The following is a 24,248-nucleotide window of genomic DNA, read 5'->3' as shown; positions in this document are numbered from 1 at the left end:
TACATCGCCCTTGTATAAACCCTCTATATACTCCTTCCACCTTTCTGCCTTCCCTTCTTTGCTTAGAACTGGGTTGTCATCTGAGCTCTTGATATTCATACAAGTAGTTCTCTTCTCTCCAAAGGTCTCTTTAATTTTCCTGTAGGCAGTATCTATCTTACCCATAGTGAGACAAGCCTCTACATCCTTACATTTGTCCTCTAGCCATCCCTGCCTAGCCATTTTGCACTTCCTGTCGATCTCATTTTTGAGACATTTGTATTCCTTTTTGCCTGCTTCATTTACTGCATTTTTATATTTTCTTCTTTCATCAATTAAATTCAATATTTCTTCTGTTACCCAAGAATTTCTATTAGCCCTCGTCTTTTTACCTACTTGATCCTCTGCTGCCTTCACTACTTCATCCCTCAACCGGCCACAATGGGGCCTCCTACCACCACCTACTCCAGTCCACCTACCCCATCAAAGGTAGGGCTACCTGTGAAACCAGTCATGTGATTTACAAGCTAAGCTGCAACCACTGTGCTGCATTCTATGCAGGCAGGACAACCAACAAGCTGTCTGTCCGCATGAACAACCACCGACTGTGGCCAAAAAACAAGTGGACCACCCTGTAGCTGAACACGCTGTTAAATATCATACCCCTCATCTCAATGACTGCTTCACAGCCTGTGCCATATGGATCCTTCCCACCAACACCAGCTTTTCTGAATTGCGCAGGTGGGAACTTTCCCTGCAGTACACCCTACGTTCCCGTAACCCTCTTAGCCTCAACCTTCATTAGTCACTGTCCTCACCCATCCAGCCCCCTCCCTGTTCCCATTCCAGCACTACACAACCGTCCTTTCACCGACACACCCAGTCTTTTAATTTCTTTTTATTTTTATTTCTCTCTTTTCCGCTACTTACCCCCTACCCCCCCCCCCCCCACCCACCCACCTCCGCACCTTCTCTCCTGCCCTCTGTCTACACTGCAACACTTCACTGTCTGCCACTCCCACCATAAAATCCCTCTCCCTCCCCACCCCAGCCTCCTCCTTAGCCCCATCCAGCTGCCACTACCATCATGCGCTGGGGTTGCTGCTCGCAGTGTAGTTTCAGCTCTCTGAGACTGCAGACTTGTGTGCAAGTTGCGCTTGCGTAAGCGTGTGCGTGCGTGCATGTATGTGTGTGTGTCTACTGCTGACAAAGGCCTTAATGGCCGAAAACTATGACTGGGTGAATCTCTTTATTGTGCCTATCGCAACTCAGCATCTCCGCTATATGGTGAGTAGCAACTTTCCATCTCTCGTATTGTTACATTCCATCCTGGATTTTCCATTGTCTTTCGGTATGACACCCTGTGCCATTGTCGCAGTTTAGGTGGTTGCTTCTGGCCTTGGGGGGTGATCCTTGCGACAGTAGTGGTTTTCCGGTCATAAAACCGTGATGAAATAGTGTTCCATCTAGATCTAGTATATGATGCTTTTGGCATTATGCGAAACCAGGAAATACGAACTAAATAGAACTTTGTAGCCACTGCCAATCACAAGGAAAACGTCTACATAACCTGGAAGTTACTCTCCCTCCTATTCAGAATTCTACGATATTTATGTGCTCATAATGCTCCCCAACAACACTGCTTCATCTCCAGTGTGGCAGACTGAGTTATACTTTACTAAGTACATTCCTACATGCCACAGACACCTGAGATACCATATCTGATAAGAATTTTCCCAACTTTTCTTTTGCGTTAACCAGCCAGAAAAAAGTATGCCACTGATTCTTCACAGAAGTGACCTGTGTTTACCATTACACTGCACTGTGAAATGGACACATTGCCCCTGCGCCATTTAATGGTAGGGTATGAGGTCTGACTTGTAACCACCTCCTCTACCTCTGCAAACTTTCGTTCATACAATTCCATTCAGAATGTCCAAAACATTTACATACCTGACACTGCTGTTCCCTGAAATTAGTCTTCATATGATCAATACAACCACATCCAAAACATTTGATATCTGTATTAAATAATACTTTCTTTTCCCATTGTTTGGTGACCACATCAATTTCAGGAAGAGCTATTGCAGTCTCTACTGCTTCACTTAAGAGTCTTTGTAATTCCCTACAAACCTTACATAACATTTCTGGCAGCACACCCGGTAAAAACACATCACTTGCTCTTTTTTCATCTTCTGTAATATGGCCTTATTCGCACTATCATCCTCAGTGAGTTCAAATGTATAGATATTAATTTTGTGAATGCAGTCCACAAAACTTTCTACCAATTCCTCATGTTTCCAGAACATCCCCTTCGCTGCTCACAGTAGTATCTCGATGTATTTTTCCTCCTATATTTCTCTATTAATCCTTCCCTCAAGACTCCAAATGACCTTGCTTCTATTAATTTTTCATGGCACATCACACATGCCCTCCCATCTCCAACTAACTTCAATTTAGCGACACTCATTAATTGTTCATTACTCCAATTTCCCAACCTGAAAGCTGTACCTAAACAGTCAAAAAACACAAACATATCTTTCTCCAATTTCCTGGTAAATGGGGTGAGCAACAAAGCAGTTTAAGTGTCAAGGATAGGTGCTCAAGGATGTGACCGTTACCTGTTCTTCTTTCTTTTTTAGTCATCCTATTTCTGGTTGGGACTGAGCTACTTGATTTATCACATGCTGAACTGCATCTTAAGCCAAAACTTGTTTATCCATACTGGCTACTTAATAGCAACACAAGTATGCAGTGTACCAAAATAACATAAAAAGCACAAAGAAAGACTAGCAAAAAAAACATACAGGTCCCCCCCCCCCCCCCCCACATACACAAAATGAAAAAAAAACTCTAAAATTGGCACTTAAACATACTGCTGTGTAGGATGTCTCTTACTATAGAACCATGGAAGTGGTTGCTGTCTACATGTTGTTACCCTGATACATATTCTGCAGTTCTTGTAACACTAATTACAATGGGGTAGGAGGAGAAGACACACATCTGACATCAATTATAATGGGGTTTCTAGGATGGCTGGGTGTGAGTGGCGATACTCTGCAGAAGATGGATGCAGGTGCAGCAGGAGAAGACAGTTCATAGATACAAGAACTTGTTCATTGCTGTTTGTTTACCATCACTGGACGTCTAAGCTGCTGGTATTTATGGCGAGTAAGGTAAATACACAGGCCCGGCATCTCCAACCCACGCACATATGTGAGAGTACTGAGGATGCGCCTCCACTATGGCTACTGTGTCAAGGGGAGGCTTGCATTACCTGGCCCATAGCATACCAGTTTTGTGTGGCCAGTCCACTGTGAATATGTCAGACAGTGTTCTGCCCCAGTGATTCAGAGTGAAGGGGTCCTACATTGGTAGCTCAACAGAGATGCGAATGGCTGGACCCCCATGTCATAGTTTGATGAAGGCAGCAAAGTGCCTGAGAGCTGAGATGTTGATGCTGTGACAGTGATTTGAGGCCAGGTGACATCAGCACAGAGCTTTCTAACACACACCAGACACCACATTGACACTCTGCTATTCGACAATAACAACTGGTGTAGCAGATGTTCAAATTTAGCTGCTGCCAGCTGATTTTATGGAAGTGTCCACATTTGTGTGTCAAGCAGAAATGTTTTGGAACAGAGGCAATGATCAAAGCAGCTGTTGTCATGCAGAAGCTGGTCAAATTAGAGTGGCTTCCAGAATGCCATGCTAGTCCCAGGGCACCAATACACAAGGCTTCACGACACAGATGCGGCAGCATCTACTTAAGTGCAGATCATGCATGTTGATAACTGGCAGTGACCAATGCCCTTATGCTCTCTTTAGCTCCAACCACTGCTCTACAGTTCACCCCATTATAGATGTTTACAATAATATGCAAATATGATTGGAATAACCTCAAATTCTTAGACAACCTAAAACTACAATTTATGAACACTTAATAATTAAATTCTAAGTTGTGTGGTACACAATGTAAAAATTGATAGTGCTTACCTCACAAAAAGTGCTGAAGACAAAAAACATAAAAAGTCCTTCACCTCTCTTACGGCTGCCAAGTTCCCTCCAACTATGGATTGTCTAACTCTTCACAGAACTTGTAACCAACTGAGTAACAAAATACTAATATCTCTACATTTCCCCCCCCCCCCCCCCCAAAAGATGTATGGCTCTAGGTACAAGATTGCCTTGTCTCCCTAGCACAACAAGGCTCTTTCAGGTTGTGGAGGAAATTACAGAATGAATCAATGAGTTTGAACTGCCACACCCAAGATTTCACGGACTGGAGGAGGGGGGAGAGGAGGAACCAATAACACACTCTAGCCACTGAAGACTGTAATGCCTAGCTTGATCATACCTTTTCAGTGTGACTTTGTTAAACCAGTATTGTAATACTTCTCAGCTATAGAACACATATATTAATAAAAGATCAGATACCTTGTAAACTTTATAAAAGTTGAGGATATGAGCCTTTCATGTTCTTACCAATGGGAAGTTGATCCTTTTTAACTGTCCCACCTTCTGGTGGAACACAATTCTGCTGCTAGTGTGATCAACAGCAATTACCGTTTCATCTTCTCGTGAGCGAGACTTGTGCTTTGGACCGGCTTCTTTATACAATAATGTCATAACTGCTCCTTTGTCTTGCTTCTGAAACTTCCTAAGCAACATTTTCCTGTTTTATTTTTTTGTTTTTTGTAGGAGATACCTAATGACATTAGAACTGTATGATATGCGGTACCTATGTATTTCCAGAGCTTGTTGAAAATGGAGATTGGCCACAGTGGTACCAAAAAGGAGAATGAAGTCACTTCTTATTACTCCTTTTGCATCCAAGTCTCTCATTGCATCCCCCAGTGATCTACATCCTTCAGATATTATAACTGATATAGTTATGGGAGACAGGCTGTCATTCCACTTGCTTTTCCTGCAACAGTTTTATGAGTGTAATCAATAAGAAGCATAATACATTTTTCATTCACTTTGTATAAGTGACAGTCAAATATAGATCATAAATGTAAAATTACTTTCAGCTGAAATTCAATTTTCAAATACTCCAACGAACTATTACGGAAATGCTTTGCAGCGATTTCTATACCCATCCCTATATTGGGAAGCCCTACACTCAATGAAAAGGCAAGGTGACAATGTTGAAATGCCATGACATACACTAGATAAGTGCCACATTCGTCTTCAGGCAAAATTTCATTATGCTTGAGTTGACCCTCTTTTATTTACAAATTGCTGCTCCCTCCTTGTCAGTCGCTGGAATTAGGTGTGTATGAACAGAGGGTAAAGGAAGCTTGGGGGAATGGGGACTGACTGGATAAGAGTGGACCAGAGGCTCCACTTTACCTTGGTGCATGTAATTGTTTTCTCTGCAGCATATAATTTTACAGTGAATGGTGTTGACACCCATCATCTTTGTTGACAGATCTGTAGGCTGTTACCTCTCCAGTGATATTATTTAAAAACTATTACACAACTTTTACTTACTTTATATGGTTTTTTATTTCATCTGTATGAGAACAACAGAAAACTATCACTTCTTGAACGCCACCAAGTGCTAAGAACTCCAATGTGTAATCCAGGAGAGTTGTATTTACCAATGGTAGGAGTGACTAAACAGAAACGGTTAAACATTATTTTAATTTGTCAAAAGATGTCAATTTACATTAATGCTAGTCCATATGGTAACACTTACGGCTGGTTTGTAAAATGTTATCGGTTCAAAAGCTGCACTGAAATCATCCGTTATTAACACTGCCTGCAGTATGTCCTCCTTTTTCAATGCCTCTGAAGGCTTCTTCTGGCCCTTCTGTGACATGCTTGCATAAAAGTGTTTTCTCTACATAAAGTCCTACCTTCCTGGTAGTACAAGTATTATCACAGTTTCACTATACAGCATTCATTAATTAGTATGCAACAATAACATGAACGCACGCTTTAACAACCTTAACGATGTTTTCTACGTACGACAGAAACAACACACACACCCATAGCACGCCCAGCCGGTAAACACTGTTTCCTTCTTAATGCTTAGGCCGGTATTACACTATCAAATTTCTTTGTCAAAGATTTGATCAAAGATGTGATCCAATATTCCGTCCAATATATTGGACAAAGATCTTTGACGTAGCGCTACGAGGGGTATTACACTGTCATCAAATTTTTCGTCAAAGTTCAAGATGGCTGACAACAACTTGTTATTAACCGCAGGAGTTCTACGTACTCCAATTGCATTGTGTGCACATGCGGAAAAGAAGTGGGGGGAGAAAATGGAACCATACATACGAGGTTGACAGTCTTAAAAGTCCTGGGATTACAACTTGATAATAAATTCAGTTGGGAGGAGCACACCACAGAACTCCTTAACAAATCTGTATTTGCAATTCGAGTGTTAGCAGACATAGGCAACATAAAAATGAAAAAGCTTGCATACTTTCATTGTCATATGGGATAATATTTTGGGGTAAATCTTGAAGTCAAACAAAAGTTTCCAAGGTCCAAAAGCGTGTAATACGTATTATTTGTGGAGTAAATTCACGGACCTCCTGCAGAAACCTCTTCAAAGAACTGGGTACTTCAGATTCTTGCATCGGTACGGGGGGAAATAAGAAAGAAAATGAAACTGTTGGCGGGCCAGAAGTACAGTGAGACTGTCGTTTGGACGTACGAGATTTGCAGGTTAGCTTTTTTGTTTTGTATTTCATGCCTAGATACTTCCGTAGAGATATTGTTGCATGTGGATCATTATATGTAATGATTATTACAATACATGCAACGATATGTTTGTACAGTTATCTAGGCATGAGAAACAAACAAAAAAAACTATAACTCTCGTAGGCCCAAATGACAGTCTCACTATACTTCCGGCTCGCAGGTTAACTACTGCCTCTCAGTATATTTACTTCTTAATAAAATTTGTCGTAAATAATATATCTCTTTTTCCAACAAACAACTCAGTTCATACATACAATACCAGGAACAAAAATGATCTGCACAAGGACTTAAAAACACTTACTTCAGTTCAAAAAGGGGTCCACTACTCAGGAACACTCATCTTCAATAATTTGCCAGGAAACATAAAAAATTTAGTTAGAAATAAAGATCAGTTTAAAAGGAGCCTGAAAGACTTACTACTGGCAAACTCCTTCTACTCCATTGGCGAAATTTTTAATAGAAACAAATGATGTATTTATTCATACTATTAGTATTTTTATTTCAGCTTAAAAAAATCGACATGTTCCACATCCACGAGGATCTCCTCAGCACGGATCTATGGAACGAAAAACTAATCTAATCTGGGTGAAGCCGTGGGTTTTACGACGACACGATAAAAGCATTCAACAAAACTTGTTACGTGAGCTTACAGTGGAAGACGTCAAGTCGTACATCAATTACTTAAGAATGGATGAGCATACATTTCTGTATGTGCTCAATGAAGTATATCCTCATATCACAAAGCACAATTTTCACTTAAGAACTGCTACATCTTCAGAAGACAGGCTCACTATAACACTCCGATTCCTTGCTACAGGAGAGGGTTATGTTATGTTAGGTTAGGTCAGGTTAGGTCTCCAATCTTCTTAATCTATTTTTTATTCAGGGTGCCTCACGTTGTAAAGCGCCTGATAAGCTTCAGACATCTCTATTAATTCTGTAGTTGTCGGCACACACCAATTGTATTTACCGGCAATGGTTATAAAAACACTACAGACGACAGAACGCTGCAGCGATGCTAGCGCTCCGCGTGGTAACATATCGCATTGCAGTGAACAGAAGACAAGCGATTTCTTTGATCAAATATACGGCCTCGGCCTAGATTTGATCAAATATTGGACGACATTTGTCAAAGATCCCTATTACACTATCAAATATCTTTGACAAAGATATTGGACAAAGATTTTGGACAAAGAAATTTGATAGTGTAATACCGGCCTTACAGTGAGGGAAGCGTAACATAGGACAGTCGACCCCAAAGATCGACTGGAACTGCAATGTGCACCAACTTCATATGTCAGTTGTTATTTAGCGGTACAGTACGTGTAGGAAAACGTAAAGTCAGATCATATTAAATAAAATATACCTGTGATTTACGTCGAGTGTCACACTGTGCTAAAGAGATACGCGGTTCTACACAATTAGCAGAAACCACGCACAGCTATTATAGAAACTCTTGAATTTGCGTTCGCAATACTTACTGAATTACAATGTAGCTTGATTGTTGTTCCTACCTACCTCGTACAGTAAAATATTGCTTTACAGCAGTGTGTGCTAACGTGTGAGACATGTGTTGGTTGTTTGGACCGTAACATCTCCAATACTGTTAAAATGTCACATGTGAAGTACATTGTGAGTGGCATATATTTATGTTTCACAATATTACTAACTGCTGATAGTGTAGTTTCCTTGAGGAAATATGAGAAGAAGGATTTGGAAGTTTTACGGTTAGTGATTGCAAACATTAAAGTTTTAAAAGTAGTGTTTTAATCTAGAACTCGCTAAATTTGTAACGACGTCGAATTTTTTTATGATACATATACAGGGAGGAAGTTCGACAGATGTTTCAACATGCCTATGACAGTTATTTGCGGTATGCATACCCATATGACGAACTACGCCCACTCAGCTGCGATGGAATGGACACATGGGGCAGGTAAATAATTACCGTTTTGCGTCCTCGTGTTACATTCTTTCATATGGGTTCATAGCTTGTAGATAGTTCACTCCATACAGAACCATTATTTAGGTACCTCGGTGACTAGTTAGCAATACACGAAGAATAATGAATCTACTGATATGGAAGTAAATAACGCACGTGAAAGGAACTTACAAAAACTGTAGATGGTTCAGGATTGCAATATATTAATTACTTTATTATTGTCTCAGTGTAGACCCTATATCAGCAGAAATGAATTGTTAACTGGATGACCTATTCTGCTCTCGTGGATGACATGGATGAGTTCTTAAACATGGAAAAATGCCCACTATTCCAAATTGATGTTCAGTTTGTCACCATGTGGTTTTATTTATTTATTTTTATTATTATTTAAGTTTTCATTCATCCAGAGATCATCTCATAATGATATATGATTTCAAACTGTAGAAATTCTAGGTCGGAATATCAATAGTTATAAAAAAAATGGTAGTTTGCTAATCACCATAAAGATGACATGTTGAGTTGCGGACAGGCACAACAAAGAGAATGTTACACGCTGAGCTTTCAACCAAAGCCTTCTTCAGAAAGGCACACGTCATGCATACATGACCGCTGCCTCTGGCCGAGAGCCGATGGAGGTAGCAATTGTGTGTGCATGAGGTGTGCCTGCTTGTGTGTTCCTGAAGAAGCTTTGGCCAAAAGCTCAAGTTATAACAGTCTTTTTGTTGCATGTGTCTGCAAACGAACATGTCATTTTTTTCCAGTAAGTAGCAATCTATCCTTTTCGTAAGTGTTAATATTTGATTAGTCATCATTATACAGTGGCAATAAAGTTCCAGTATGCAAACACACAGAATATTAAATGTGGATAGGACGGGTTTAGGTGTGGTCTTGCTGAAGGAACCATCTCAGCCTTTACCATATAAAGCTTAAGGAAAACCTAAATCAGTATGGGTGGACTGAACTTCCAATCATTGTTTGACCATCCAGATGATTCCTTTGCAGAGAACATAGCCATTTACCTTCCCCGTAATTTCATAATCCAAGCTTGTGCTCTGCCTCTAATAACAGCACTGTCAACAAGACATTAAAATCTCATATTCCATCATTTGGATAGAGGAAACTCTGGGTCAAGAGGAATATTTGATGCCAGTCATCAGCTTTGATGAGTGACATAATGTTAGTTGGCAAAGCCAAGGAGTGTGAAAGCAAAAAACCTGATTGTTTTAATACACTGATCTGTAGTGTAGCCTATTAGAAAAAATCACCACTGACATCACGTTATAGTCGCCAATTTGTTTACAGTGTTTGTCGCTGGCATGTCCTACATCACTGGTCAAAGTCGATAACTAGTATTGAATATCCTCTTTATCCAAAACTTCGTCTTTGTTAACATGAAGTTAGTGTCTTAACAACTTCACTGTCTCATTCAGTTGCTCTCCGCAGTTTAATGTTTTTTGATTATACATAATCTGCCCCAAGGATCTTATGGTGAAAACATGGTTTTGCACTGCACACATTATGGACACCTGCTGGTGAATCCAGGTCCATGAACATGTGTGTTTCCATTCCCTCTCTTCAATCTATTTGAAAAACTGAGTATGCATCCCTGCTTAGAAGTGAGATTTCATCTCAGAATAATGACAGTTGACATTACTGTTATGAACTATAGATCTTTGCACATTTGCTTGAAAAAGCATTACCTGACAGGGTGTTGTAGTTATCCCTTTTTGTTATTAACCCCTATTATAAAAGTAATCTCAGTGTAGTTTGCATTACTATTACATTATGTGTTAGCTGTTGTTTTTAAGTAGCCTAAATGTATTTTAGTAATCACTTTTATCTCATTGGGCAATTTATTATATAACTTTATCCCTTGTTTTTATTTTATTTTCTTGTTTGTTTTTCCTTAGCAAATTCAAGTGCAAACTGGCTCTTGTTCCATGGTAGAATTGTTAGTGAAACATTTACTAATGTTTTCCCTGATATCCAAATAGATTGATAGATGTACTCACTTGGTACTACTACTACTACTACTACAACTACTACAGTATTATTATTATTATTATTATTATTATTATTATTATTATTATTATTATTTTGTGGGGGCCATCTTGGACCACATTAAGTCTTGTTAAATTTAGCAGTGAACTGTTCTTTCCTTGAAGCCTGCATTTCCTTCATTCTTTGTGAGGTTGCTTGTGTTTCTCCATCCAAAGGGAACTGTGCAGTCAAAGAATGTGACCAGTTATCTTCCCTTCTACTGTAATCCACTGAAAAACCATAATATGAATACCAAAACCACTAAAGAATCATCAAAAGTAAAGTAGTGGACCCCCTTTCATTTTTCATAGTTTATGTATGATATATGGGGATTACAGAAGCGTCCGATTCCACCCGTCTGCTTTGACCCATGACATCACCAGTATGGCAGAAATGACCATTCTCAACGTCTCCAATATGGCACCTATGACGTCATTACATAAACACGACAACAAACACGAAAATACATATAAAACCAACAAAGACATTCCCTCCAAAAATATAATCAAACTAACGGGACCAGTGCGGAAATTTGGGGGTTTCTGGGTAGGGACAAACTAAATATAAACACAAACAGACACACACCATGATCCCAAACCACACATAACGATGACATAAAAACACTAGAAAAATTCCTAAATTCCGCTTCACCTACAATATTGCCAGGAATCGGCCACTTCCCTTAACCTAATTAGGCCTAGCTCAACCGCAATTGCCAATACCACAAAGTAAAAGCAAACTATTCCAAAAATTATAAACACACCACAACTGTCAATACCACTAAATCAACATCTAAAACAACCAAAAATTGGAATTGGACACTTCCCTTGACCTATATAGGTCGACGGCAGCTCACAATACCAAAGTACACATTGCTACGACACATTGGAATCTAACACTTCCCTTGACCTATATAAGTCAACAACAGCTCACAATACCAAAAAAAATTGAAATAGATTACTTCCCCTAAGATACACACATAAATCAACCACAAGTGCCAATACCAAAACATCAACCACCAACACACACACACACAGAGAGAGAGAGAGAGAGAGAGAGAGAGAGAGAGAGAGAGACTTAATGATGGGCAACATGTCATCCCCCATTTCAGCCCGCAGACTCTCACCATTAAACTTAGAAGTCATATCCATACCTAGCGAAAGAAGCGACAAATTGAACTAAACTATTTACCGCACTACAAACAGCAAAACCAATAATATCAAACGACAACACAAATAGCATAAACACAACGAAAACTTAGTTCTTAACTCACCGAGAACTAATTTCCATTCTTCTATAACAGTCACGACCGAAAAATGCACACCTTCAAGCACCAACACCCAAATCAACCCAATACACCACATAACATGCGCACCATACACACACCACCAGAGGACACCACCATCCGCAACAAGACGACATCTACAAACACAACACACTTATAAACTAAACTCCGTGCCTTCATGACATCACTCACCGCAACACCCTTAAGTCATGGGTCAAAGCCAACAGGTTGGATCGGACGCCTCCATTGACTCCGATATTTGTACATAATTTGCATCATAATACTCACCACAAACTTGTCAGTCATCTAATATAGGTTTTTTGAATTTATTTTGCAGTTTTAGTTTGTATTATGAAAAACTAATTAAATATAGCACAAACATAGTACGCTAAAAATCAGTCTTTGCTGTGACTTGTATTTTTCATTCACGGCTTTGCCAACGCACAACCAAATTGTCACCTTCCAGCCCAACCTATGCCTTCGGAGCCACTACAGATCAGCCTGTCACCACAACCAAGTTTTCAAAGGAGTACACTATCGCACTACACCCAAAGAATCTCCCTTAGGCTCCCATGTTGCACAAATATTCTGAAACACACACTTTCTCTGTGTTTGTGGTGTTATCCATAAATACATGCTATAGACTAGTTGAAGAAAATGTACAGTTAGACTCACTGAACTGCATTACACGTTTCCAGTGATAGGCAGTACCACTTTTCTTATGTTTGTGGCTCTGAACCCTCTTCTGTCCATAGAGCTTTATTACGAAAGAAATTGATTGTGACATCTTAATAACGATTGCTTTGTTTATGCAGTTCCTGTCATAATGTTTTCATTATCTGTATGCATTTTATACTTAACTGTTGCTTTCATGGCAATATTCTGTTCCACTCTTCTACCACAGAAAAAAAAATATTGTCTTACACATTTTATATGTGATCTTTCAGAAAAGTCTCAGAATTGCAATTTTTAGTACATAAACCATTCTAAAAATCTGTGAATCTAAATAACTCAAGTTTTTAATACAATAGACATTTATATTATGAATGAATCAGAAGATGTTGCAAGACATGGTACATATGAAATTGTTGAGTAGATAGGGAACAATGAATGACAGTGAAATGCTGTAACATTGTAACATGTAACATCCGGTCACAAACATCACCTATCCCATCAAAGGCAGGGCTACCTGTGAAACCAGTCATGTGATCTACAAGCTAAGCTACAACCACTGTGCAAGATTCTATGTGGGTGTAACAACCAACAAGCTGTCCGTCCGCATGAATGGCCACCAACAATCTGTGGCCAAGAAACAAGTGGACCACCCTGTTGCTGAGCACGTTGACAAACATGAAATCCTTAATTTCAATGACTACTTCACAGCCTGTACCATATGGATCCTCCCACCATAACCAGCCTTTCTGAATTGTGCAAATGGGAACTTTCCTTGCAATGTATCCTATGTTCACGTAACCCTACAGCCTCGGGTTAGTCATTGTCCTCTCCCATCCAGCCCCTTCTCTGTTCCCATTCCAGCACTACACAGCCCTCATTCCTCCATCGCACCCAGTCTTTTTACTTCTCTCCTTTTCTGTTATCTTCCCCCCCCTACCTCTCCACTGCCCTCCGTGTAACCTCCCGAGTGCACATAGCTGCCCCACCCTCTTTCCACGTCGTCCCTGTGTGTTCCTCAACAGCTTGGCACTGTCTGCAACCCCTACCCCTACTATCCATCTCCTCGCTACCCCCACCCAGTTGCCATTCCCATCATGCACTGGTGCTGCAGCTCGCAGTGTGGCTCCAGTTGCCTGAGACTGCAATTGTGTGTGTGTAAGAGTTGCCTTTGTGTGAGTGTGTATGTGTGTGTTTGTCGTCTAATTTTGACAAAGGTCTTACTGGTCGAGAGCTATGTTTGTGAGAGTCTTTTTGTTGTGCCTATCTGCGACTCGGTACGTCTGCTGTATGGTGAGTAGCATCTTGCCTTTTCACGATATTGTTACATTCCATCCTGGATTTTCCGTTGTTTGATGTAACATTGTGAAATATTTTTGTGTTGAAGTGTTAACTTTAATTGTAAGGGTCAGTCAAATCAAAACAAGGCAGGTGGAAAAAAGTAAATAAAACTATTTATTATTTCAACAGTGATTGCTATAACTGTTAATAGATTTATCCCACTTTGAGACAAGACAATCACTATGGAAAAATGTTCGCAGTTGCCTGTGGAACCACAATTGTAACCAGTGTATACCTCTTCTCCGAAGGAAATTGATGATCACGAATGTCTTTCTTCGACACTCCAAAAGTATGGTAAATCCTGTAACTACCAATATAGTGTATGTGCCACTTATAGTTTGCATGTGAATGTTTGTGCTCAATTCGGTCAGTAGAGGCCACTCAACCTGTTAAAGTGACAGCATTTGCGTGTGCAGCCTGGTGTTTGCACCCCCTGTTGGAACTAATTACTACATATGCCGGAGCACAAGGCCCTGCCAGCCACTTGTGTATTTCTGATTGTATTGTACATTGCTTTCATATTTTTGTACTGTTCAAGCAATAAAGTACAGTGTTCTTGGGTTAGAACACTTTTTGTCGATAAGAAAGGTATTTGACTCCACATGTTCCAGTTTACTCATTGGTCTTTTCAGTATAATTTCTTTAGAGGCAGTGCTTACAACCTGCTGCCCCACCAACAACATATCCATCGCCATTTCCAGCATATGACATTGCAGCAGAAGACTGGGATGCTTACAAAAAATATCTGCAACAACATTTCCAGGTATTTGGGGTAATAGACGTGAACTTTTGCAAGGCTCTTTTTTTGTCATGGATTTTACCTCATGTGTATCAGTTATTGTGTCAGCTCGCTCCCTTACAACCACCTTCAAGTCTTTCTTTTGATCAGATGTGTGAGTTACTTTCTACCTATCACTGTAAACATACTCACTTTATTGCTATTCGTGTAGAGTTTCACTGCTGCCAAAAGTGGCCAAAATAGTTGTACAGGGCACACACAGAAGTACTACATGGACTTAGCTGTTGTCATAATTTTGTGACAAGTGTTATTAAGGAATCCTGTGCTGGTCAAATGGTTCTTGATACAATCGTATGTTTTGTTCCTGATAGGGAAGCTTGAGAGTGAGGTCTACATTGTGAGAATCCTACACTTATGGAAGTATTGAACATAACTCAGTTATCTGAAGTTTCACGGGCTGCAGGCAGTCAGATAGAAGCCTGGTACAAAGTTTTAGAAATCAGTTCCTCTCACCCCTCCCAGCCTTCAGTCAGTTCTCAAGGGAACGTAGATGCTATTGCAGCAGTCCAACAGATGTCTCAGCATATTATAGGTCATCATCGTTCACAACAATAGTAGTCTGAGTCGCAACATCAACATCCTCATGCCCTGCTGCTTTCATGCCCATACTGCTTCATTCAACACAAATGGACCATGTTTCCCAAGCACTGGGAAAGATGTAATTGGTGCTGTAATAAGGGGACTGCCGAGGGGGAGGTGGCCATGAGAAAAAATTTGAATAACCAGTGAAAGGATAGCATTCTATGAGTTGAGTCATGCAATGTCAGAAGCCAGAATGTGGTAAGGAAGCTAGAAAATCTGAAAGGGAAATGCAAAGGCTCAATCTATATATAGTAGGGGTCAGTGAAGTGAAATGGAAAGAAGACAAGGATTTCTGGTCAGAATGAGTATAGGGTCATATCAACAGATGCAGAAAATGGCATAGCAGCAGTAGGATTCATTATGAATAGGAAGGTAGAACGAGAGTGTGGTACTGTGAACAGTTCAGCAATAGAGTTGTTCATATCAGAATCGACAGCAAACCAACACTGACAATGTTAGTTCAGGTATACATGCAGATGCCTCAGGCTGAAGATGAAGAGATTGAGAAAATATATGAGGATATTAAAAGAGTAAAACAGTACGTAAGGGGAGATGAAAATCTAATAGTCATGGGGGACTGGAATGCAGTTGTAGGGGAAGAAGTAGAAGAAAAGGTTACAGGAGAGTTTGGGATTGGAACAAGTAATGAGAGACTTGGTACAGTGGAGACTGGTCCCAAACTTCAGTAGTAGACTATGTACTAGTGGATAGGCAGATGATGAGCAGCCTCACAGATGTTAAGGTCATTCCGTCTGAGGCCTTAGACAGTGACCATCGGCTGTTGGTAGCCACCCTGAGAGAGAAAAAAGATAGGAGGGCAACAGACATACAGGAGAAAAGGTTGAAGACATGGATGCTGAAAGAGGATGAACGGAGGACCCAGTACCAGACACTGGTCAGGAAGAAGCTGCCAAAGGAAGATCAGAGAACAGTGGAAGAAGAATGGGGAGATTTTAAGAGGGCTCTAGTTGAGGCAGCTGAGACTTTGTGCGGAAGAACTGGCACAAAGAGGAGAATTAAGGAAACCCCATGGTGGAACCACATATGTAAAGAGGCAGTACTTCGAAAGAACAAAGCCTTCAGAGAATGGTTCCAGACCCGAACAGAGGAAGCTAGGGTAAAATATAAGGAAAGCAAGAAAGCGGCACAGACCATAGTAAGGGCGGAGAAGAAGAAGTGGATGGAAAAATGGACAAGAATGTTAGAAGAGGACAGTGAAGGGAACAAATAAGTACTTTACACAATGGTAAGAAATAAGAGGAACGACAGAATCGAGTGCCTGAGGATCATAGATAATAATGGAAGAGTTTTGGAGGAAATGCATGAGCTCAAAAAGATTTGGAAGGAGTACTTTGAAGATCTGTTGAATGCCGACAAGCGGGTAACTAACAGCGATGGAGAGCCTAAGGCAGCAGACGATTATAATAGTGGGAAAATTGATGATCTAACTTGGAATGAAGTGGAAGAAGCCATAAAGAGGATGAAAGGGGGCAAGGCACCAGGTTGGGACGAAGTAACAGTGGATATGATACGAGCAGCAGGAGAAGTAGGAACCCAGTGGCTATACAGAGTGCTGAGGGTGGTGTGGAAGGAGAACAGAATTCCTGAGGATTGGAAGAAAGGAATTATAGTCCCGATCTTCAAGAAAGGGGATAAAAGGAGATGTGAGAACTACAGAGGAATTACCCTGCTATGCCACTGTGGAAAAATGTATGAAAAGATCCTGGAGAAGAGAATAAGAAGCAGTATTGAAAGTAGACTGCAAGAGGAGCAGTATGGTTTCAGACCGGGAAGATCAACAACGGACCTCATATTTGCGGTAAGGCAACTGCAGGAAAGGCACTATGAGTACGGGAAGGACTTAATCATGGCCTTTTTAGATATTGAGAAGGCGTATGACAGTATCTATAGGGACAAGCTCTGGGATGTGCTCAAAGCAAAAGGGATAGATGACGAGATAACACAAAAAGTCAGAAAAATGTATGAGGGAAGTGAGAGTTGTGTGAAAGTGGGGAGGGAACGTACTGCATGGTTCAAGCTGGAAAATGGGCTGCGACAGGGAAGTGCACTTTCACCTTTATTGTTTATTATTGTTATGGATGAAATCCTACAGCAAGTATCAGATGCGATTGGAGATCATAAAATGAAAGCAGTGCTTTTTGCTGATGACCTGATGTTATGGGGAAATTGCGAGAAGGAGGTGCAAGAGCAGTTAGATGTATGGGAGGCAACGGCAGCACAATATGGAATGCATTTCTGTGCAAAGAAAAGTGAAATAATTGTCACAACAAGGAAGAAGAATAGGCCAAATGTGGATATAACTTGTGGAGGGGTAAAACTACAAGTGGTAGAGAACTTCAAGTACCTGGGAAGCATGATTGAAAGTAAGGGGGGAAACGCAATGGAAATAAATGAAAGGTGCAGAAAAGCAGGGCAGTTCTTCAAATGCATTAGGGGGCTTATTTGGAGCAAGGAGGTGCCACAGAAATCCAAGGGAATTATATACCGAACCTACTTTGTCCCCATATTGGCATACGGAAGTGAGACATGGGTAATGCATAAAAGCGACAAAAGTAGAATACAAGCTAGTGAAATGAAGTTCCAGAGGAGCAGGTTGAGTGTAACAAGACGAGACAGATTGCGAAATGTGTATGTGAGGGAAAGACTAAAGGAGGAACCAGTACAGGACAGGATAGAAAAATCAAGACTGCAGTGGTATGGACACATGAAGAGAATGGATGAGGGAAGAATTCCAAAGAGGATGTTTGATCTGCAACTGGAGGGGAAGAGGCCCAGGGGAAGACCAAGAGATAGATGGGTGAAGGGAGTGAAGGAATGTGTAGCGAGAAGAGGAGAGAACTGGACGAAGGTGGAAGAGGGGGAATGGTGGAAAGACAGAACACGATGGAGAGGCTTGTGTTCCCGACAGACCCAGCCAGTGGCTGGAAACTGTCCAAGATGATGATGATGATGAATGAGAGAGGAGAAAGACTAATTGAGTTCTGTAATAAATTTCAGCTAATAACAGCAAATACTATGTTCAAGAATCACAAGAGGAGGAGGTACCGTACACTTGAAAAAGGCGGGGTGATATGGAAAGATTTCAGTTAGATTACATCATGGTCAGGCGGAGATTCCAAAATCAGAGACTGTTTTGTAAGGTGTACCCAGGAGCAGATATAGACTCAGATCACAATGTAGTAGTGATGAAGAGTAGGCTGAAGTTTAAGAGATTAGTCGGGAAGAATCATTACACAAAGAAGTGGGATACAAAAGTACTAAGGAATGATGAGACAGGTTTAAAATTCTCAAAAGATATAGATATAGCAACAAGGATTAGCACAGTAGGCAGTACAATTGAAGAGGACTGGACATCTCTGAAAAGGGCAATCACAGAATTTGGAAAGAAAAACATACAAAGAAGGTAACTGCAAAATAACCATGGGTAACAGAAGAAACTTCAGTTTATCGATGATAGAAAAAAATGCAAAAATGTTGCTGAGGAATGAAATAAATAGGAAGTGCAGGTAAGCTAAGGTGAAATGGTTGCATGAAATATGTGAAGAAATCGAAAAAGAAACGATTGTCGGAAGAACTGACTCAGCATATAGGAAGGTTAAAACAACCTTTGGTGAAATTAAAAGCAAGGGTGATAATGTTAAGAATGCAATGGGAATTCCATTGTTAAATGTAGTGGATAGATGGAAAGAATACATTGAATGCCTTTATAAGGGGGAAGATTTGTCTGATGTGATAGAAGAAGAAACTGGAGTCAATTTAGAAGAGACAGGGGATCCAGTATTAGAATCAGGATTTAAAAGAAGAGAAGGGGTATATAACATTGCATCAGAATTTCTAAAATCATGGGGTGAAGTGGCAACAAACAACTAATCATATTGGCATATAGAATGTATGAGTCTGGGGACATTCCATCCGAATTTCGGAAAAACATCATCCACACCATTCCAAAGACTGCAAGAGCTGACAAGTGCAAGAATTATTGCACAATCAGCATAACAGCTCAAGCATCCATGTTGCTTACAAGAATGATTTACAGAAGAATAGAAAAGAAAATTGAGAATATGTTATATGACTATCAATTTGGCTTTAGGAAAGGTAAAGGCACCAGAGAGGCAATGCTGACATTGTGGTTGATAATGGAAGCAAGACTAAGGGGAAAAATCAAGACACTTTCATAGGATTTGTCGGCCTGGAAAAAGCGTTCCACATTGTAAAATGGTGGAAGAAATTCTGGGAAAAATAGGGGTAAGCTAGAGAGAGACAGAGAGAGAGAGAGAGAGAGAGATGGGGGGGGGGGGGGGGGTAACATACAATATGTACAAGAGCCAAGAGGGAATAATAAAAGTGGATGACCAAGAACGAAGCGCTCGGATTAAGAAGGGTGTAACCCAGGGTTGTAGTCTTTCGGGACTACTCTTCAATCTGTACACTGAAGAAGCAATGTTGGAAATAAAAGGAAGGTTCAGGAATGTAATTAGAATCCAGGGTGAAAGGATATCAATGAAAAGTATCAAACATAGGCCTTCATTTGAGGAAGAAATTGCTGAGAATGTACATTTGGAGCATAGTATTGTATGGTAGTGAAACATGGACTGTGGGAAAACTGGAACATAAAGGAATCGAAGCATTTGAGACGTGGTGCTACAGATGAATATTGAAAATTAGGTGGACTGATAAGGTAAGGAATGAGGAGTTTCTGTGCAGAATTGGAGAGGGTAGGAATATGTGGGAAGCATTGACAAGGAGAAAGAACAGGATGAAAGGACATCAGAGAATAACTTCCATGGTACTAGAGGGAGCTGCAAAGGTTGGAAACCATAGAGGAAGGCAGAGATTGGAATACATTCAGCAAATAATTGAGGACGGAGGCTGCAAGTGCTACTCTGAGATGAAGAGCTTGGTGCAGGAGAGGAATACATGGCGGGCCGCACCAAACCAGTCAGAAGACTAATGACTCAAAGAAAGAAAGGACACATTGCTTCTGTAGAAACGTGAGTGGAAATGAAATGAACATGGGTGTGAACAGTGTGTCAGTTGTGTCAGTGTCTCAAAGCAAGGTATACACTGAAGTACCTGTGTTTAACAAACCATTGAGAATGCAGCAACATTGTTGAATTGTCAGACTTATGTGGATTTGGGTTCTCCACCTCTGACTCCAGTATCACGGAGGCTGGTGAGTTATAACAAACAACAGATTCCCATTCTTGGACAGTTTTCTGTACCTGTGACTTATAAGGCTGTGGTTCATTCTTTAAAATTCGTAGTTGTGGACATTGCTTACACTGAAAATCTTTTTGGTTTGGGTGCTTTTAAACTGTTTGTATTCTCTATTAATAATGAACTGCATTTGGTTTCTGATCAAGTTCTAGATCAACAATTAAGATGTCCTCTGTGCTGAATTTTCCTCTCAATTTTCTCCAGGACTGAGTTGTACAACAAAATTTCAACTTCATATTATTATGAAACAGACTGTCCACTCATTTTTTCCAGGTCCACCTGGTACCATAATTGTATGGGATCAAGTAAAAGGAGAATCAGAGTGTCTTCAATCCCTTGATGTTATTTGACCTATTTCTTCCAGTGAATGGTCAACACCACTGGTGATAGTCAAAAAAGCTGTTGGTAAATAAGACTCTTTGGCAATTTTAACAAATCTATTAATGCAGTCTGTCATTGATACCTATCGTTTTCTGCACCCTGATAAGCTGTTAGCAAAATTATTGAGGGGGCCATTATTTTTCAAAGATTGACTTGACAGAGGTGTATTTACAGCTGGCACTCAATGAGGAATCTAAACATCTTTTAGTTATCAATACCCCATTTGGGCTTTATTAATACCAGGTTTGCCATTTGGTATAGCAAGCACGCCAGCTACTTTTCAACACTTTTTAGAGCAAGTTATTGCGTCAGTTCCAGACTGCATCAACTATTTAGATAACATAATAGTGTGTGGTGCCTTTATAAAGGAAGAGTCTTCGTCCTCCATTTTCTATTTTACAGTCTGCAGGGTTAAAGTATAATTTGGACAATACACAGTTTTTCAACCATCCATTATTTATTTGACTTTTGAAGTGTCATGCAGGCATTAAGCCATTGCGCCAGCATATTGATGCTATTGCCACATTGCAACATTCCACGTCCATCAAGGAATTACAGGCAGTTTCAGGAAACATTACATACTACCAGACACTGCTATTGCACCACAACTGCTCCATACATTATTTAAAAAAAAAAAGGTGTGCCCCAGCTTGTGACTGGGCATTCTAATTGAAATCTGAACTGCACCAGCTCCCATGTTCAGTCACTTTCCAGCTGGGCCAGCACGTTAGTGACAGACATATCTCAGTGCGGCCTTGGCACCATCCTTCTCATAAACATATTCTCAGATAGGGGAAGAAGCTATGGTGATCTCTATGCTCTCAAAAAATGTCATGTTTCTCTGTATATAACAGCAAGAGGGAGTACTGACCCCGAAATTGTTCAGTATTATAAAAACTATTGTGCGGTACTAAGAAAAGTTATTAAAAAGTCCAGAAGCATGTGTATCATGTCTGAGATCAGTAACTCTGATAATAAAATTAAAGCAATTTGGAATATTATTGAAAGGGAAACAGGGCAACCAAGAGCACAGCAAGACTTTAGTGCCACAAAACTGAACGACAAGTGTACTAACAAACAATCAGAAATTGAAAATATTTTCAATAATCATTTTTTAAATGTTGTGGAGAAAATAGGATCTAGATCTTCACTAGAAGAGGCAAGGCTACTAATAGAAGAAGCCATAACTGTGCAGTTTGAAACAACTGTAATTCCACCAACCTCTCCCTCTGAAATCAGCAAAATAATAAACTCACTGAAAAGTAAAAGCTCTTACGGAATTGATGGCATTTCCAGCAAGGTACTTAAAGCTTGTTCCCCACAGATAAGTAGGATTCTCAGCCACATATGTAATAGCTCTTTGGAGCAGGGTGTTTTCCCCGATAGACTGAAATATGCCATTGTAAAACCATTGCGTAAAAAGGGGGATACGTCGGATGTCAACAACTACCGCCCAATCTCTCTTCTAACAGCTCTATCAAAAATTTTTGAGAAAGTAATGTATTCAAGAGTAGCCTCCCATATTTGTAAAAATAAAGTACTAACAAAATGTCAGTTTGGTTTTCAGAAAGGCTTTTCAACAGAAAATGCTATATACGCTTTCACTGATCAAATATTAAATGCTCTGAATAACCGGACGTCACCCATTGGTATTTTTTTGTGATCTTTCAAAGGCCTTTGCTTGCGTAAATCATGGAATTCTTTTAGTTAAGCTAAATCATTATGGTTTGAGGGGGGCAGTGCACAAATGGTTCAATTCATACTTAACTGGAAGAATACAGAAAGTCGAAATAGGTGGTTCATGTAATGTTAAAACAACAGCTGACTCCTCAAACTGGGGGGCTATCAAGTACGGGGTCCCACAGGGTTCGGTCTTAGGTCCTTGACTGTTCTTGATATACGTTAATGACTTACCATTCCACATTGATGAAGATGCAAAGTTAGTTCTTTTTGCTGATGATACAAGTATAGTAATAACATCCAAAAACCAAGAACTAAGTGATGTAATTGTAAAGGATGTTTTTCACAAAATTATTCAGTGGTTCTCAGCAAACGGACTCTCTTTAAATTTTGATAAAACACAGTATATACAGTTCCGTACAGTAAATGGCACAACTCCAGTAATAAATATAGACTTTGAACAGAAGTCTGTAGCTAAGGTAGAATTTTCAAAATTTTTAGGTGTGTCCATTGACGAGAGGTTAAACTGGAAGCAACACATTGATGGTCTGCTGAAACGTCTGAGTTCAGCTACGTATGCTATTACGGTTATTGCAAATTTTGATGATAAGAATCTCAGTAAATTAGCTTACTATGCCTACTTTCATTCACTGCTTTCATATGGCATCATATTTTGGGGTAATTCATCGTTGAGTAGAAAAGTATTCATTGCTCAAAAACATGTAATCAGAATAATTGCTGGAGCCCACCCACGGTCATCCTGCAGACATCTATTTAAGGATCTAGGGATCCTCACAGTAACCTCACAGTATATGTATTCACTTATGAAATTTGTTGTTTATAATCCAGCCCAGTTCAAAAGTAATAGCAGTGTGCATAGCTATAACACCAGGAGGAAGGATGATCTTCGCCATGCAGGGTTAAATCTGACTTTGGCGCAGAAAGGGGTAAATTATGCTGCCACAAAAGTCTTTGGTCACCTACTAAACAGCATCAAAAGCCTGACAGATAGCGAACTAACATTTAAAAATAAATTAAAAGAATTTCTAGATGACAACTCCTTCTACTCATTGGCTGAATTTTTAGATATAAATTAAGGGGGGAAAAAAACTTAAACATTAGTGTCATGCAACATTTTGTGTAATGTAATATCTTGTACAGACATCTTTTATTAACCTGACACGTTCCACATCATTACAAAGTGTTGTATTCATGATCTATGGAACAAGTATTAATCTAATCTAATCTGTACAGGTGTAAGTTCCACGTGATCACAGATCCCAAACCACTGGTGTCTCTTTGTAACCTTTGGTGTTCTGGTCAGACAAAGCCACACATTGCATACAGTGGTTGGCTCCTTTCCTGTCACAATACAATTACAAAATACATTTTCAACCTACAGCATAAAGTGCAAATGCTGACACCATATGCCAATTTATACGGATCCAGATTTTGATAAAGAGGAACTACTTTGTTTCCATTTAGATGTTTTAAGTAAAGTTTTTTCTTTTGTGCAACATGGTTGGCCAGACAAACCTCCGAGTTGTGTTTCTGATACTTTGAGAAATTATTGTGCATTACAA

The 24,248-nt window shown here is 40.0% G+C and overlaps 2 protein-coding genes across 2 annotated transcripts in view; one reads left to right on the top strand and one right to left on the bottom strand.

The window, feature by feature from the left end:
* LOC126473769 (translation initiation factor eIF-2B subunit epsilon) overlaps positions 1-6,185 on the bottom strand; it is a 97,735-nt gene extending 91,550 nt beyond the window's left edge. The window contains exons 1-4 of the mRNA XM_050101032.1: positions 5,687-6,185; positions 5,479-5,603; positions 4,724-4,909; positions 4,468-4,642 (exon numbers count right to left, since the gene is read on the bottom strand). Of these exons, the coding sequence (XP_049956989.1) occupies positions 4,468-4,642; positions 4,724-4,909; positions 5,479-5,603; positions 5,687-5,809 (609 nt within the window). The 5' untranslated portion in view covers positions 5,810-6,185. The remainder of the gene's footprint in view (positions 1-4,467; positions 4,643-4,723; positions 4,910-5,478; positions 5,604-5,686) is intronic.
* Positions 6,186-7,992: 1,807 nt separating this feature from the next.
* LOC126473768 (ER degradation-enhancing alpha-mannosidase-like protein 2) overlaps positions 7,993-24,248 on the top strand; it is a 121,185-nt gene continuing 104,929 nt past the window's right edge. Inside the window, exons 1-2 of the mRNA XM_050101031.1 lie at positions 7,993-8,432; positions 8,531-8,641. Coding sequence (XP_049956988.1) covers positions 8,317-8,432; positions 8,531-8,641 — 227 coding nt within the window. The 5' untranslated portion in view covers positions 7,993-8,316. The remainder of the gene's footprint in view (positions 8,433-8,530; positions 8,642-24,248) is intronic.

Source organism: Schistocerca serialis, chromosome 4, assembly GCF_023864345.2.
Source record: "Schistocerca serialis cubense isolate TAMUIC-IGC-003099 chromosome 4, iqSchSeri2.2, whole genome shotgun sequence".
In the NCBI taxonomy this organism is placed as follows: domain Eukaryota; kingdom Metazoa; phylum Arthropoda; class Insecta; order Orthoptera; family Acrididae; genus Schistocerca; species Schistocerca serialis.
The sequence above is the reverse complement of the archived record's forward strand: the minus strand, read 5'-3'. Positions and strand labels throughout refer to the sequence as shown.